This window comes from Polypterus senegalus, chromosome 11 (assembly GCF_016835505.1).
Source record: "Polypterus senegalus isolate Bchr_013 chromosome 11, ASM1683550v1, whole genome shotgun sequence".
Classification (NCBI taxonomy): Eukaryota; Metazoa; Chordata; class Cladistia; order Polypteriformes; family Polypteridae; genus Polypterus; species Polypterus senegalus.
Genome location: NC_053164.1, coordinates 147,576,920 through 147,593,029, shown reverse-complemented (window position 1 = coordinate 147,593,029; position 16,110 = coordinate 147,576,920). Strand labels below are relative to the sequence as shown.

The window sequence follows — 16,110 nt, the reverse complement described above, 5'->3', positions numbered from 1 at the left end:
CCTTGCAAATAATACACACACAAAGACCTACCCTTCCTGTATTCATAGTTAGCTTAATAACGTGACAATTTATCATCACGTCAATAATTATAAAACAACAACATTATAATCTATAAGCAGACATTTGGAAGCTCATAACTCACCTGCATAGTTCCAGTAGTTTCTCCAGCCAGGTTAGTTTATTGAACTCTGCATATGTTAGCATGACCAGCACTTCATTTGCAGTGTGTACATATTAATTTGATTTTACACAGTGAGCTAGGTAAAATGTTTGTTTGATTTGTTAAACTCTGCTTGAAGCTGGCATGTTCCTAAAGTTGTGCTCGGTCATCTGATATTATGTAATGTTAAAGACGGGTGTGAACTGTGAACCACTGATGTCAACATGACATAGTGCGTGCATGATTTTTTCCTATTACAGTTGATTAAAATAACCTAAACAAATACTCATTCACTGCCAATAAATGTGGGAGTACCTGAGGAGCAGAGAGCTGTGTCCCCAGAAAAATGTGAAACCAACAAATTAAAGGGCAGCCTCAGGTCAAGATCAAGGAGTTACATACGCTCTCATTTGGCAGGTGTCCTTCACTATGGAAATATAGGCATTCATACAGGATTTTTTTTTATTCACACAGAAATTAAACAAATACAATCCAGACCCAATTTTCAATGGATGTTGACATGCTCGGACACCAGGTAAGTTGTTCAAATAAACAAATTTATTTCATGATTATTTCATAATTCAAGTAGAGTTTTTAAAATAGTGGGAGGGGGTGTGGGGGACTCCCCAGCACCCCACCTTACAAACTGCCACTGCACATAAGTCACACAATAAACCCAAACTCTGCCATAGACTGGCATCTCAACTAGCATGGAATAGCCTTTGCACACCACCTAGCACACCACATCTCAACACTGCCCTACCAGAACTCCTTCTTGCAACACTAGGTGCCAGCCATCTTGACCTTTAACTTCTTATTTAAAGGTCTGGCACATTAAGTAACTCCCATGCTGTCTGCCAGACAGAGTCCTGCCTTATCTCACCTATCTATTAAGATGATGTTTTTTTTTAATAATATTGGCAATTTAATGAACTCTCCAGTTACTGGACCACCATACTCTACACAGGCAGAATGTTACATTTAAATCTATTGTACAATATATATGCAGTAACAAGAAAAAAGAAGACTATCCTCTTTCAAATCTGTGGTTATACATACCAGGATATTGCCTCTTTCTTTCTATTGTTATCTCCAAAAAACCAGGAGTATCTATAATAATAAAATGCAAAGCCCTCACTGACTGACTGACTGACTGACTGACTGACTGACTGACTGACTGACTCATCACTAATTCTCCAACTTCCCATGTAGGTAGAAAGCTGACATTTGCCAGGCTTATTCCTTACAGCTTACTTACAAAAGTTAAGCAGGTTTCATTTCAAAATTCTACACGTAATAGTCATAACGGTCGACAACGTCCGCCATGTTAAACTTTCTTATTTATGGCCCCATCTTCACGAAATTTGGTAGGCAGGGTCCCTGCGCTAACCGAAACCGATGTACTTATTTATTTCGATGGTATGACGCCACTGTCGGCTGCCATATTGAACTTTACAACGTCACCAATTTTTAAACTTCCCGTGTAGGTAGAAGGCTGACCCCATCTTCACGAAATTTGGTAGGTGGCTTCCCTGCGCTAACCAAAACCGATTTACGTACTTATTTCGGTGGTATGACGCCACTGTCGGCCGCCATATTGAATTTTCCAAACGTCACTAATTCTCCAACTTCCCGTGTAGGTAGAAGGCTGAAATTTGGCAGGCCCATTCCTTACAGCTTACTTAAAAAAGTTAAGCAGGTTTCATTTTGAAATTCTACGCGTAACAGTCATAACGATCAACAACGTCCGCCATATTGAACTTTCTTATTCATGGCCCCATCTTCACGAAATTTGGTAGGCGACTTCCCTGCGCTAATCGAATCCAATGTATATACTTTGGGATTGGGAGAGCATGGGGGGGTCAAGAGGTCACTGGAAAGGGGTGTGTGGCACTCCCAATATCTATGCAAAAGGACGAAGGTCCAAGTCTTTAGAGTCTTGGTACTTCCTGTCTTGCTATATGGTTGCGAGACATGGACGCAATCCAGTGACCTGAGATGAAGACTGGACTCCTTTGGTACTGTGTCTCTATGGAAAATCCTTGGGTACCGTTGGTTTGTCTTTGACTGTGCGGGAGCGTCAGTTACGGCACTACAGCCATGTGGCGCATTTCCCTGAGGGTGATCCAGCTCGTAAGATCATCATTGTTGGGAATCCGAGTGGCTGGACCATGCCAAGGGGTCACCCACGTAACACCTGGCTGCGGCAGATAAAGGGTCATTTCCGGAGGGTGAGATTGGACCGCGTGTCTGCCTGGGGGGTTGCAAACCGGGATCCCGAGTTTCATCATGTAGTGGGTGCGCCAATGGACTGTACCAGTGCATGCTCCCCCACTTGACTTGACTTGACCCAAAAAAGATAGTGTACCATGTCACAAAGCACATATCTCAAGGTTGTTCCACAAAAATGTCTGTGGCTTCAATTTACTCTATTGGTCTGCACATCCAATACAGTACTTCTATCATTAGATGGAACAGTGCATCCACAGTACGAATATTTGGCTGGCAGCCAAATCTGCAAGAGTTAGTTGATAGCATAGAGTTAGAATGCACCAAAAATATTAATGATTGCATCCTGCAATTTACATACTGCAAATTCAAAACACATGATAAATGTGTAAACAAAATAAGAAAATGACAAACTACATCACTTATTAAAATATTTTATATAAAATTGAAAAGGTACAATAAATAACCAATGACAAAAAATTTATTTTTTAAGTTCAGACATTCACTCTACTTAATTTTTTTCAAATTGCTTGCATTTTGGACAAATGCAAGCAAGCAAAACACTTCCTTTGACAGATGTAAAATACCGTGGGTGTTCTTAAAAAAATCCTTGAGAGTTAATGTTTATTGTAAACTGGTTTCTGCGTCTTTGTTCTACAGCACTAGATGCCTGCTTTGGTATATTCATGAATGAACTCTGGTTAACTAAATAATGCTGACTTCACCACAGGTCTGTCCACAAACTGTCATTTTAAATGACTCTCTAGGGCAAGATTACCAAATTTCCAACTTAAGCGCATTAGTAATTAACACCTATGATTGCAAAAAAAAAAAAAAAAAGTCACTCCAAAAATGTGTTGCCCCTCCACCTTATTATGCAACCACTGCAAAGACTTTCCCAAACCACTTTGGGCAGCATCATTATGAAACCGATCGGAGGAATCCATGAGGACCTTCTCTTCTGGGTAGGCTAGCAGCTCTGCTGTAGCATAAGTTGTGCTGGAGTTTTTTTTTTGTGATTTAAAGGAAACAATTCGCAGCACTAAACCCACAACATTAAACCAAAATGTAGCACCTATCTGACACGATCACACTTTAAAATGAGTCGATTGGGCATTTGAGGTGATAAAAATAAACATAAGGGCAACGTATAAATACCCTTGAGAAAGGCACTTCATAGTTCATAAGACTCTAGTTCAAATCGAAGAAGCTATTTAATCTAAAGGATAATTCTTCAGTTTTTTCTCTTGATTAATTAAAAGCTTTTACAGTTTCATCTCAAAAGAGCAGTGGCTAAAGGCAAAGACAAATGACTTCACTACAGCTTTGGTTATTTTTTGGTGTTATCTGTCTTTTTAAATTGGGAAGCACTTTTTCTTTGGAGCGAATCTCTCCAAGCGTAAAAAATGACATACGGAATCTCAACAATTATTATGTAAGTATAGCCAACCATATTTTTGAGGAATTTCTATGATGTTTGCAGCATAGAAGCCAGGCTTTACTTTCATTATTTTTACAATATTACTAGTGAGCTGTGCCTGTTAAATCAAGTATGTTTTAATAGATAAAAACCAACAAACAAGGGCTGACTCAGAATGGTTAGGTTCAGTGCTAAGAAAGCTGCTGTCATCTGTGCTGAGACCTCTGACGCTAAAGAGAACTGCAAAGTCATGACTATATGTGGTATTTCTCTCGCTCAGCTGGTGTCTCACTCTGCTTTTTCTTTTCTTTTTTTTAACTTAAGTCTGAAGAGCTCCTATGCTAAAAATGAAAAAGAATGCAGCATAAACTGAACCTAACATAGAAATTTTAGGAAATATAAACCTGTTGTTCACTATACAAGGTATGAATATAATGGATGGCTTTGTGTGTTAAGAGAAAAGCTAATAGTTTTAATGATAACTTTAAGTTAGTGCCCCTTGTGAAAGACATTATATAAAGTAGAAAATACCTGTAGAATATTTAGTGATTTCACTCTGTATAGAATGTATTGTGCAAAACAAAAATGTGGTAGTTGATTGAAGAATATTGCAGTTTGTCTCAGACTCTGCTGTTTGTTGTAGCATTGGCTCTTGGAACTGCAACACCTGATCTGTAAATCTCAATAATTAATATTGACAACTCACTGACTTTTTTATACCTTGGAATTGAAAGGCACATTGATCGACACATAAATCAGGATGTGCAATGTAACTATATTTTGTGACAAAGTTAAATGTCAAAGTTAAAATGTTAAAGTCAAGGACTATGGTGTTTAGCATTGTTACTGCACAGTTGCATTGCCTAATTTCAGTTTCTGTATAGTTTGCTCTCTTGTGTCTCACCATGATTATTTTCAGGTACTTACAACCTAACAATGTGGTTCTTGGGTAAATTGGAGACACTGCTTTAATACAAGGGGTGTGTGTATGTGAGTTCCCTGCAATAGACTGGCATTTAGTCCAAAGGTCGTTCACATCTGACACCTGATACTGCTAGAATAAGCTTGGGTTTTAAGCATTCTTATAACTGAATAAATGGGTTTAAAAGTGAATAAATGGAGAGATGAGTCTTCAAAAAGAAGTTCTTAGCAAAAGATGCCAGTGTAACATTACATTCTAATGTTTGGTCGTCAGAATGCTAAAGCCTTGTCCTGGAAGGCTTGGGTGCAAGGGAAGAACAAACCCTGAATGGTGTGCACACTCTTGCATGAGACTAGTTTACTATTGTCAGAAAAACTGGAGGATTTAGGAAAACCCCTCACACTAACATATGGACAACATGAAACTCCACACAGACAGGAACCATATACCTGTATAAGAATTAAACTAGGTTGCTGGATGCATATACTCTAGCACCAGTGCTGACTTCAACACCACTCTGCCTCTGCAACAACAAGCTCTTAATACATGTGTACAGAATTTGTTGTTTTCTTGAATATTTACAGAAATGCTGAATTTGATGTAGGTCATGGTCACTTTAGACTAATGACACTTAACCTAATGAATGAAACAGCTGTCTCTGTTCCCCTGTCTCAGAGTGAAGCAACACTCATCAAAAGGTATATAAATCACATGCCTCACATCCTCTGTTTCAGAAAACTGACGACCCCAGTTTGTTCCAGGATGGTGCACTCTTCCTCAATTACCTCACCCAACCAGAGAGCTTGGTATGATGCGTTTATGATGTCTTTTTATTTTTGTCTCTTCCTCTTCACCACTGTAGAATATGTGATGGTTAAAAACAATCTTGTTTGTGACAAGGCTGTTTTTTTCTGACAGGAAAGTGAAGAAAAGGTGCTTTTTAAAGAAACAGTTCGTGTGTATATTGATATCCTGAAGGTGATGATGAACAGCACCACTGGACAGCAGCAAATTCAAGACAGCCTTCAAAACCTTTCAAATGAGCTGGAAAGTTTATTGAAAAGTCTGAATGGAGAAACTCATCTAAAAGAAAACCTTCAAAAGCTCTGGAAAATTGAGGTAATTTTCTCAATTTGACAACACACTGTATGTACAGTATATTTTGCATTTCCTAGTGAACAGAGTGATTAATACAAAAAGTGTAAAGCTTAACTGTAAATACCAGGGTTAGAAGATGGTTGGCCAGTGTGCATTCAAAAAATTAATACAACTAATGCAAGTTATGTCTGCACAGATAAGTAAGGCTTAAAAATTAATTCAATGAGAGCTTAAGGGATGAAAGGTTGAATCATAAACCATATCTTGACATTTTGAGAGAAACCTAATGTGTGGAAGAGAAAAAAATGGAAGAAAGATTTAGTTTCAGAAGTTAATGAAGATGAACATAAACACAATAATAAATTAACTGTCTCTATCCACTCCATACTGCCCAAAATAAATTTTAAATGCCATTGGGAAATATTACAATTTTTCCTAGCTTTAGATTTTTCAAGAAATACTCCTTCTCCCTATGTTCTTGTTATACTCAGGCACCTGAAAATGTGTTCTTATTGCAACTCACCTACTAACTCAAGATTAACTATAGGTGTAAAATCAATATCTTTATGTATACGGTTCATAGAGTTAGTCACTTCGAACTTGAACAAATTTCTATTAAGTTTTCTATTAAATAATTTATTTTAGTTTTTCATTCTCATTTCTCGTAGCACCAAAGAGTAGCAACATGTTGCATGGCGGTTGGACATGCAAGTGAAAATTTCACTGTACAGTATTTAGGGACAAGAGTTCTTCTTAGACAGCATATATTGCTTCTCCATCACACTGATAGTCTGTAATTACCCTCAGCGCATTTAATCCAGTTAACACTTTGAGCTCACTTTTTTAATATATTCAAGAATTAAAATAGGTGAATAAAAGAAGAGCACGGTGGTGCAGTGGTAGCGCTGCTGCCTGTCAGTTAGGAGACCCAGGTTCGCTCCCCAGGTCCTCCCTGTGTGGAGTTTGCATGTTCTCCCCGTGTCTGTGTGGGTTTCCTCTGGGCGCTCTGGTTTCCTCTCACAGTCCAAAGACATGCAGGTTAGGTGGATTGGTGATTCTAAATCGGCCCTAGTGTGTGCTTGGTGTTTGTGTGTGTCCTGTGGTGGGTTTGCACCCTGCCCAGGATTTGTTCATGCCCTGTGTTGGCTGGGATTGGCTTTAGCAGACCCCTGTGTTTGAATTCAGCAGGTTGGAAAATGGATGGATGGAATAAAAGAAGAAGCATGTCTGTTACTGGCAAAAAGAACAATTTTTAGGACTTGCTGAATCCTTTTTGATTATTAGTTAAAATATATATTTAACATAAGTAATGTAAAATATGAATCCATTTATCATCTTAATCTAATAATGAAGATTGAAGCATACCCTAGAAATACAAAATGCAAGGCACAACTCATACCTGCAAGTCTTTGGCATTTAATGTAAAAAGGGAGAAAACCAATACAGAGACAGGGAGAACTTGCCAGCTGGACATTGACTGTTTGTACATCTGGACTGGAACTTACATTTCTGCAGCAGTAAAGCAGGTGTGTTGAGCACTGTACCACCGTACTGCATCATAATACAAGTATATTACATGAATAATTTTATAATGACATTATACAGTAAATATATACTTGTAGTTAGAAAGGGGGAGGTGTGTGCTATCTGAATAGTGATATTTATACTCAATATTGTAATCTGTGCTAATGTGCAATAGTAATTTGTCAATAAAGAAAAATATCACAAAAAGTAAAGTAAGATGTTATGGGCAATTTGAAACACTTGAAAACATATACAGGCTTAGATATTTAGGTGTCAATCATGTGAATTATACTAATAAATTAATATAGTAATTGCAATATTGATGTCATGCTCATCATATGCAATTGTTAAGAAATAATGTGCAGTGCAATTTCTTTACTGAAGGTGTCAATTTTCATGCTTGTAGGAAATGAAAACTTGGATTTTCATGCATGACACTAATCAAATCAACTGAGCCTGGGTACTGCAAACATTAACCACTAGTTAAATTAAATTATGCAGATCCATGACATAAAGCCTACATGAAATTTCCTTCAGTGTCCATGCATTTAGAATTCAATGGTTGGATGTGGTAACTCAAAATTAAGCCAATCTGAATGTGCCCTGTGATACCATGCCCATCAGGGTTGTTTCCTATTTTATGTCTGCCATTTCCAGAAGAGAATTTAGTTTGGAAGGAATGGGCTTGTAAAATAAATGAATGAATTTTGTCTTTTGTCCCCTATTTATTTACATATAATGTACTAATGTGACATTAAATTAGAAGTACTGGATACAGAATGAGAAACCTGAGAACTGCCCATAATCTACAGTTTAAGTATAATATCAGTGAGCGCACAGAACTTGTTGATTTTAAAGAAATCACTGTTTTCTCAGGAACTCAAAAAGAGAGACAATTATACCTTATAAAATATAAGTGATATATGAAATAAAACCTTTCGATAATGACATTATAACATGATATTATTGAAGGTATTAAAATGCCAATCCATAAATCTATTATCAAATTGATTCAGATCAGGACTGCAGGAAGCCATGGCCAATAGGCTGCAACTCTGAACAGGGCACCAGTGTATTGCAGGGCACACTAATGCACACACACTCACTCATTTATATGCTGGCAAGTTTTAAATTACCATTTGATCAAACATTTTAGGGATGTGTGAGGCAAACCAGTGTACCCTGACCAAAACCCACTCAGACAAAAGGAGAATGTGCTAACTAAACACAAACTATAACCGAGGTGGAGTTCTAATACTATGTGGCATCACTGTCCACTATGTCATTGTGCCATCTTCACTGCGGAACACAGTTTATAACCATAATTCAAATTATATATTTTAAATTTATAAGATTTTATTATGACATTTCATTTTAAATGCTCCAAACAATGCTTTTAATATGTGTTTGGTCTTTCTACTGTTCACATTGGCGAACATTTCTGTGGTAAAAATTCTTGCCCTCAGATTCCATTTATTTAAACAAAAACTCTTAATACTTATTTCATCTCTAGTATATCCATCCATTTTCTAACCCGCCGAATCCGAATCACGGGGGTCTGCTGGAGCCAATCCCAGCCAACACAGGGCAGGAACCAATCCTGGGCAGGGTGCCAACCCACCGCAGGACACACACAAACACACCCACACACCAAGCACACACCAGGGCCAATTTAGAATTGCCAATCCACCTAACCTGCATGTCTTTGGATCGTGGGAGGAAACCGGAGTGCCCGGAAGCAAACCCGGGTCTCCTAACTGCGAGGCAGCAGCGCTACCACTGCGCCACCGTGCCGCCCTACTCTAGTATATCTACCACCAAAATTTATGTAGTGCTACATTCTTGTAAATTTTATAAAAAGTCTAAACTTAAATATTATTTAAACTAAAAAGGAGTGACTTTTGCTTGCTGTTTTCAAATTTCAAACCAGAATGAATAAAATTGTCAAAACATCCCAGTTTTCATATCATGGTTACCCTGTGTCCTCAATGGATTGACTGACTATGTTATGTTTTCATTATATAACAGTAAATCAGCATCTGTAAATGTAAAGGCCACTGCTGATTTAGTTGCACTAATGTAATTCCGAAACCCACTGATGCTATCTGAACTAACATCATCTTGTCTTTTTATTGCAGACACGTGACCGAATGGTTCAAAGAAAAGCAGTATTTGAACTCCAGCAGGTGCTAGCTAAGGCTCTGAATTTGCAAGCAAAGCAAAATTTAAAAAGGAGGAGGCGAAGGCAAAACACATCCAGAATTCAACACTGATGTTGATGCTCTTCCTATAGTTCTATATTTATATTTATTTATTTTTTTAACTTATATAGGTATTTATTTAACTTAATTTGTAACCTGATTGTACTTGAAATTAAAATGCATCATTGATTATAGGCAAGCAATGTGGTGCAGCAGTTAATGCTTTGGACTTGTAACCCCGAGGTTGTAGGTTAAAACCCTACCACCGTATGACCCTGCGCAAGTCACTTCGCTTGCCGGTGGTCGAATTAGGACTGGGCAATGTAACCTCAAATTAATACCATGATTAAATTAACATTTTACCTCAATTACAATTAATGAATGATTATTTTGCTTTTTTTTTCCCCTAATAGTTCACTAACAAGGATTGTCCTGTATTTTGTTCAACTATTAAACCTGGGTTTTTTTTTTCTAATGAAAGAATGCATATCTTATCTTTGTGATTTTAAAATAATTGAAGGAAACATACAGAGATAAAGTATTTATGGTTCAGCTCTTGTTGCACCTCCACTAATGTCTTCTTTTGTTCCCAGCTATAGGAAAAAACACTGACTATGTTTTTGCACACCCCTCCTACCCTCCTTATACGTTCCACACATTGAGCTTTCATTGCATTTTCTGAAGTAAATACATATTAACAAATTATTATATTATTGATGGTTTCACGTATACCTGAAGATATTACAGACCATATAGCTGAAGATAGATAGATAAATAGATAGATAGATAGATAGATAGATAGATAGATAGATAGATAGATAGATAGATAGATAGATAGATAGATAGATAGATTCTTTATTAATCCCAAGGGGAAATTCACATACTCCAGCAGCAGCATACTGATAAAATAAAAAAATCAGATTAATAACTTGTGGAGCAATTTTTTATTTCTACTTTAATGAAGACTCAATGTAGTGTTTTGTTACATTGTAATATGAAGTTTACATTGTAACACTGTAATATCAAGCACATTGTAAAATTAAGAAAGATGCTATATGAACAGTTTCTTTTGTTGACACAGTATTTATTTAATGTGCAGAAAAATAACTGTAGTTCAATTGTAAGTAACTAAGTAAAATTTTATTTATATAGAACCTTTTTAAAGCCATGTAATAAAGTGCTTAACAACAACAACAACAGCACAGAAAAGTAAACAAGGATTTTAAAAAATAAGACATATAAAAACATGTAGACATTTTAATTTATGACACACATAAACAAACACAGAAAGAATATAGCAGCTAGTCACTACCCAGATATCCCTGTTTAGATTAGTGAATATTGTAGCATTATATCTGTTAAGCTGATGTGGGGGTTTAGTCCATGTCCAAAGCATTGCTGCTATGTCCATCCATTGAGCTCTGCAGCTCTGACAACTTTAGTGGCATTGTCTTTTCTGTGAGGTCCCATACAGAAAGTATATCCCTCAGGCCCTGTGCAATCATCTCTGATGTGTGATCAACTGGAAAATATGTTGTCTCAAGGCATCTGTTGCGCAGCTTCGTCAATGTAGCACGAAGTAAAGCTCAAATATGGCTTCATTGTCCTACTTAACCAAAGGTCAGATGTGGCTGCAAAGTGCTGAACAGATTTCAGTTCAGCAGCTTCCTTTTTATGACCTTTTTATGTTTTGTACATGGTGGGCACTGCGGGTTGGGAAAATTATTTTCACAATGGTATAGTGTATCTTCTGTCTAGGGTTTTAATGAGGTATTAAAACCCACTGTGCTCCACTTTAGCTATGGGAGCCATTTCCTTCATGAAGTAATAGATAATGCCATCAGTTTCTTTCTATCTTCTTGAATTCTTTTTGTATTGTGAAACATTTGTAAATGTTTGTGTTATCGACATCTGCATTATGGTGGATCTTGTTGCTGGGTGCTTGTCAGTCGTTGAGTCATATTTGATAACACAATTTTGCTCCAAATGTTGAAACAGAGTAGTAGTATTACCTTTAGTCACTGAAACAATTTTTCTGCAGTGTTTACCTTTAACTTCTTTTTGTTTGATGTTGTCTACACTGAAACCAAAATGTGTCCAAACAACAGACACTGCATTTTTCTTTGGAAAGAGTGGCTCTGTGTTTGAGTTCTCCTCCATGTTGCTTCCCTGTTCGGGAATGGACAGCACATGAGCACACATTGGGGATTTAACAGAATAAAAAAAATAAAACTACTAACAGATCAAAAAATATGAAATAACAAGTTTATGCCAATTAGAGGTTCTGAATGTCAGTTTCAAATAATTGCCCAGCTCTAGCGCCAACTGGAAAATGAAAAAGAAATCTAACCAATTGTACAGTATCTCCAATGTTGTAAGTCACTTTGGATAAAGGTATCTGCCAAATAAATAAATGTAAAATAAATGTAAATCATTTGAATGACCTTTTAAAGTATAGTCTATGACTAAAGTTATAATTATCAACTGCAATAATTACATAGTATATTGATTTTCAATATATATACATTTATATTGTAGTGCTTCATGAATAAAGCAATATTCACATATATTTATAAAATGAATGCCTTGTATTTTTTCAATATTAACATTTTAGAGAAACATCAAACCTGCAAATTGCATTGGTAAAATATGATATTCTGTATTTTGTGGCTGTTGTTGTGGTTTACATTTTCCTGTTAAAAGAGACCATGAATCATTCAGAACTACAAGAATCTTGACTGATATGCAGTAGAATTTGGTGGAGCTCCTCTCATGGACAAAATGTTGGGGGAGTGATTGTATCCTATGAACTGAAGGGAGAATCTAGTTAATTCTTGTTAATTTACAGTTTACGTTTATTCCTTCATTTTAAAAACTTGTATGTTGAGGCATCAGGTGCAAAGCAGAAAAGATTTGGATGGGATACTAGTTTATTGTGTAGCATGCTCCCTCTCACATTGCCAATTCTGAGTTGCCCATCCACCAAGCCTAGCTACATATGTCAAGTTTAAAGAAGCCAAATACCCAGAGAAAATTCATATGGATAAGTGGAGAATGTGCAAAGTGTACACTAAATGGGATGTGTGAAATGTGCAGCAGGGTTGGACCAGTATGGGCAGGTTTTTATTTGTTACTGATGAATCTGTCAACAACTTCCTCTAGGAGGACCTGTTGTCCCCAAGCCCTCTTGGTGGAGTTGGCTACATCTCCCAGGCAGCCTTCTACTTCCTGTCCTCTTAAATATAACATTCAGTCCATGGAAAATGAATTACTGTTGTTTCCCTATTCCATTCATATTCTAGCCTAACATAGCCTCGTTTTCTCTCCATTCCTTAAGCTTTGGCATCCATTGCCACTGCTGGCCATCCTGTCATCCAGCACAATAGAGGAACAAAGTCTATTTCCATCTGGATCATGATCATCCCTCTCTTTGTGCCCTTGACTCCAGCTTTCCTGGGACTAAAGTGCACATACAGGGTACCCTTCTCCCGGAACTGACATTAACTGCTTCTTATCTCTTACCTAGGCTCTTATATGTGACCCACTGCCCCATGTCATTTATTGCTGCTGCAGTTGTCTTGTCCATTGAGCCAGTAATAAAGATGAATTTATGTGAAATTAATGCAATCAGTGCAAAGTATGAAAAGTACTAGAAAGATAACCAATAATGATTTACGGCATTAGCTTCAGTAAACATTCCCAATATTCTAAGGTATTAAGGTTGTTAGGTAACACTTTCAATAGGCAGGCTAAGAAGGCAAACCTTAAAGCAAAACACTGGAAGTTAGTCAAAAAAGCCATAAAGTCAGAGCATAATACTCTGTGGTGGACAGCCGGCAGCTCATCCCTCATCATATTGAAGAACAGAAGCACTTCCGGGTCAAGGACTATTTAAAGGACTGCTGGAGACGCAACAAGCGAGCCGGAGTGGGGAGAAATAGGACAGAGCTTTATGGTAGCTGTGGTGGAGAAAGAGTGATTAGAATTGTGTTTATTAATTTTGTATTTGTGGCTGTGGGTACTTGGGGCACTGTACAAGAGGAAAGATGAATTAAACGTAACTTCTTGCTGCTTTTAACCAGTGTTCTTGTGTCTGTCTTTCAGGGTTAAAGGGGGGCAACAGTGACCCCTAGTGTCCACTTCTTACAACTCCTAAATAAGTCTTATTTTGTAAACTGTTTAAACTGCACTGCAACCTCATTTCATGCAAGTCTGCATGCATGTGTGTTGACCATTAGCATGTAAGATACAGGGCCTAATTTATAAAGCAACTATATAGAAAAATATATGTGCACCCTGATGGCATATGCATTTCCAACAATATTTTTGATCTGTCAATAAGTATTCATACTTTTCAGATAATAACAAATTGGTCGTGCATGTCAATTCCATTTGTATTTATGTGAAGTCCTTGTGTGAAACTTTAAGGAGAAAGGTAAGAGGCATTGTCTATGCATTAATTAAATAAAAAGGCATATCCACACTGAAGAATACAAATAAAATAAGCAGTGGTTCTCATAACATTCGCTATAAAGGCTAACAATCCAAAATGATGTCTTCTTATGTTTTTATCTCCATTATGAAATTACCTTTCAAATCTATTTTCCTTTTGGAATTGTTGTCAAACATGGTGCTATTTTTAGGATAGTCTGATTACTTATACCATACATACATGCATGCTCTTAACAATCGTAAACACGATATACATTAGGTGAAAGATATTGTTTGACATAATATTATAATTTTGGTTATTCCTTATGTAACCCCAACTAACACTGTCCTCTGTAAAGTATTCTTATAACGCTCAATTACAAACAATTTAGCATTTGAAAACAGCAATATTACTTGAGAAATTTCTTTTTAAATCCACTTGACATTTCATACTAAAGCTGATAAATAAAATATTTTTCTACCCAGTATGCTAGCTGATAAAGATTCAAGCACTTTTCCCGTTACTCTCCATTTTCTTTTTTCATTGGGCTTAGAGGGCAATTTCATGACATGTCCTATTAGTGTGCATAGGTACATTTGCCTTTCTCCTAGGTTTGGAGATAATTTATTGTACAATAGGACAGACAGACAGACAGGCAGGTAGACAGACAGACATACATATAAATATATGTTTTATTTTACCCCAAGTAGAAGTTATGTTGGAATTTGACAGTACATCTCACTTTATAAATTTGCCTTGGAAATTTTAATATATCTGGCAAAACATCTGTGCCTGTATTGTACACATCACATTCATTAATTCTTGCTTTGATTCTCTATTTTGGAGCTCAGGGAACAAAAGTACAGAATGAAACAATGTGAGTGGATTCACTCATTTTACATTGTTATAAATCAAGTTCAATACCAAGAGTAATTATAGTCGCGCATACAGATTTCAGTGAAACGTTTACTTGCACAAATCAATTAAAAGAGAAATCAGTGCTCACTACACACTTATTTACAACTTAAGTAATTTATACAACAGATACACTGAATGATATGGTAATATAGAATTCATATTTTAAAAATAGTAGCAAACATAGTGCAACTATTTTCATGTAATTTTTCATGCACCTTTTGCAGGCCAAATGACATATTTTGTCAAAACCACATAATACAATATAACCTTAAAGCTGTATTCTCAGAAAACATCAGCCAGAGGATGCTATGTGCAGCTTGCAGGCAGAGATCTTCGGATAACTTGCACTGAGGACAATTTAACAGGGCTTCAAACCCACATCAAAAGTTCTTATCTGAGCAACACAGAAAAGAAGGAGTAAAGAGGAAGCCACATATCCCCAAAAAATATACAGAAACAAAAAGAGATTTTTTCATCACCATCTGAATAGAAACACAACCACACTTTTACAGTTTCAATGCATTCCAGAGTTTTCTTCCCTCATTTTGTCTTTTACATCTTCAAAGATTTTTTTACAGGCTAAATGCACTTTACCAATCAGCACAACAGCATTACAAGGTGTGGTAGAAGTTTAATATCTTATTAAAGAAAGGAACATCCTCTAACAGGACAAATCAGGCAGGAGAAAAGCTGCTCATTGTATCTTTTAATTATTCCTCGATAAAATGCCTTAGAGAGAGCATTCTTCAAAAGCAGTCTGTTACAGCATGCTCAGAATGATCAGAGAAACAAAGAATAGAGGTTCATTTTATAAACTACTACTATTTACATACAGTGTCGATCAATGCATAAATTTATTCTAGTTGGTCCGTCGTTTTATACCCAAATTACTCATATAAAATAAAAGTTTATTATATTATATTCTGGTTCTTCTTATACCTTTGAGCTAAGCCACCACCCTTGAAATCTATGTGCATATAACAACTGTCCATTCTAGTTTACAGGACATCTGCTGATTTCTCAGTCATCTCTTAGTCATATCTCAGTACAGTTTGTTGTTCACTTGACCTTTATCTGGTTTCCTGACATTTTATGCTATTTCTTTAAGATGAAAGCTATGTTACCCTAAAATTATTCTTCCACATAGGGTGTGTCTAGGTCATATTTTTTCAGCTCTCAAGGAAGAAACCATTGTTACTGTTAAC

General features: G+C 36.6%; 1 protein-coding gene across 1 annotated transcript; it reads left to right on the top strand.

The window, feature by feature from the left end:
• The first annotated feature begins 3,591 nt into the window (after positions 1 to 3,591).
• ifng1 (interferon gamma 1) lies at positions 3,592 to 10,357 on the top strand. Its single transcript, XM_039770201.1, has 4 exons — positions 3,592 to 3,825; positions 5,467 to 5,538; positions 5,651 to 5,851; positions 9,493 to 10,357. The coding sequence occupies exons 1-4, from the start codon at positions 3,700 to 3,702 to the stop codon at positions 9,625 to 9,627; spliced, it is 534 nt and encodes a 177-aa protein (XP_039626135.1). The 5' UTR covers positions 3,592 to 3,699; the 3' UTR covers positions 9,628 to 10,357.
• Positions 10,358 to 16,110: the final 5,753 nt, after the last annotated feature.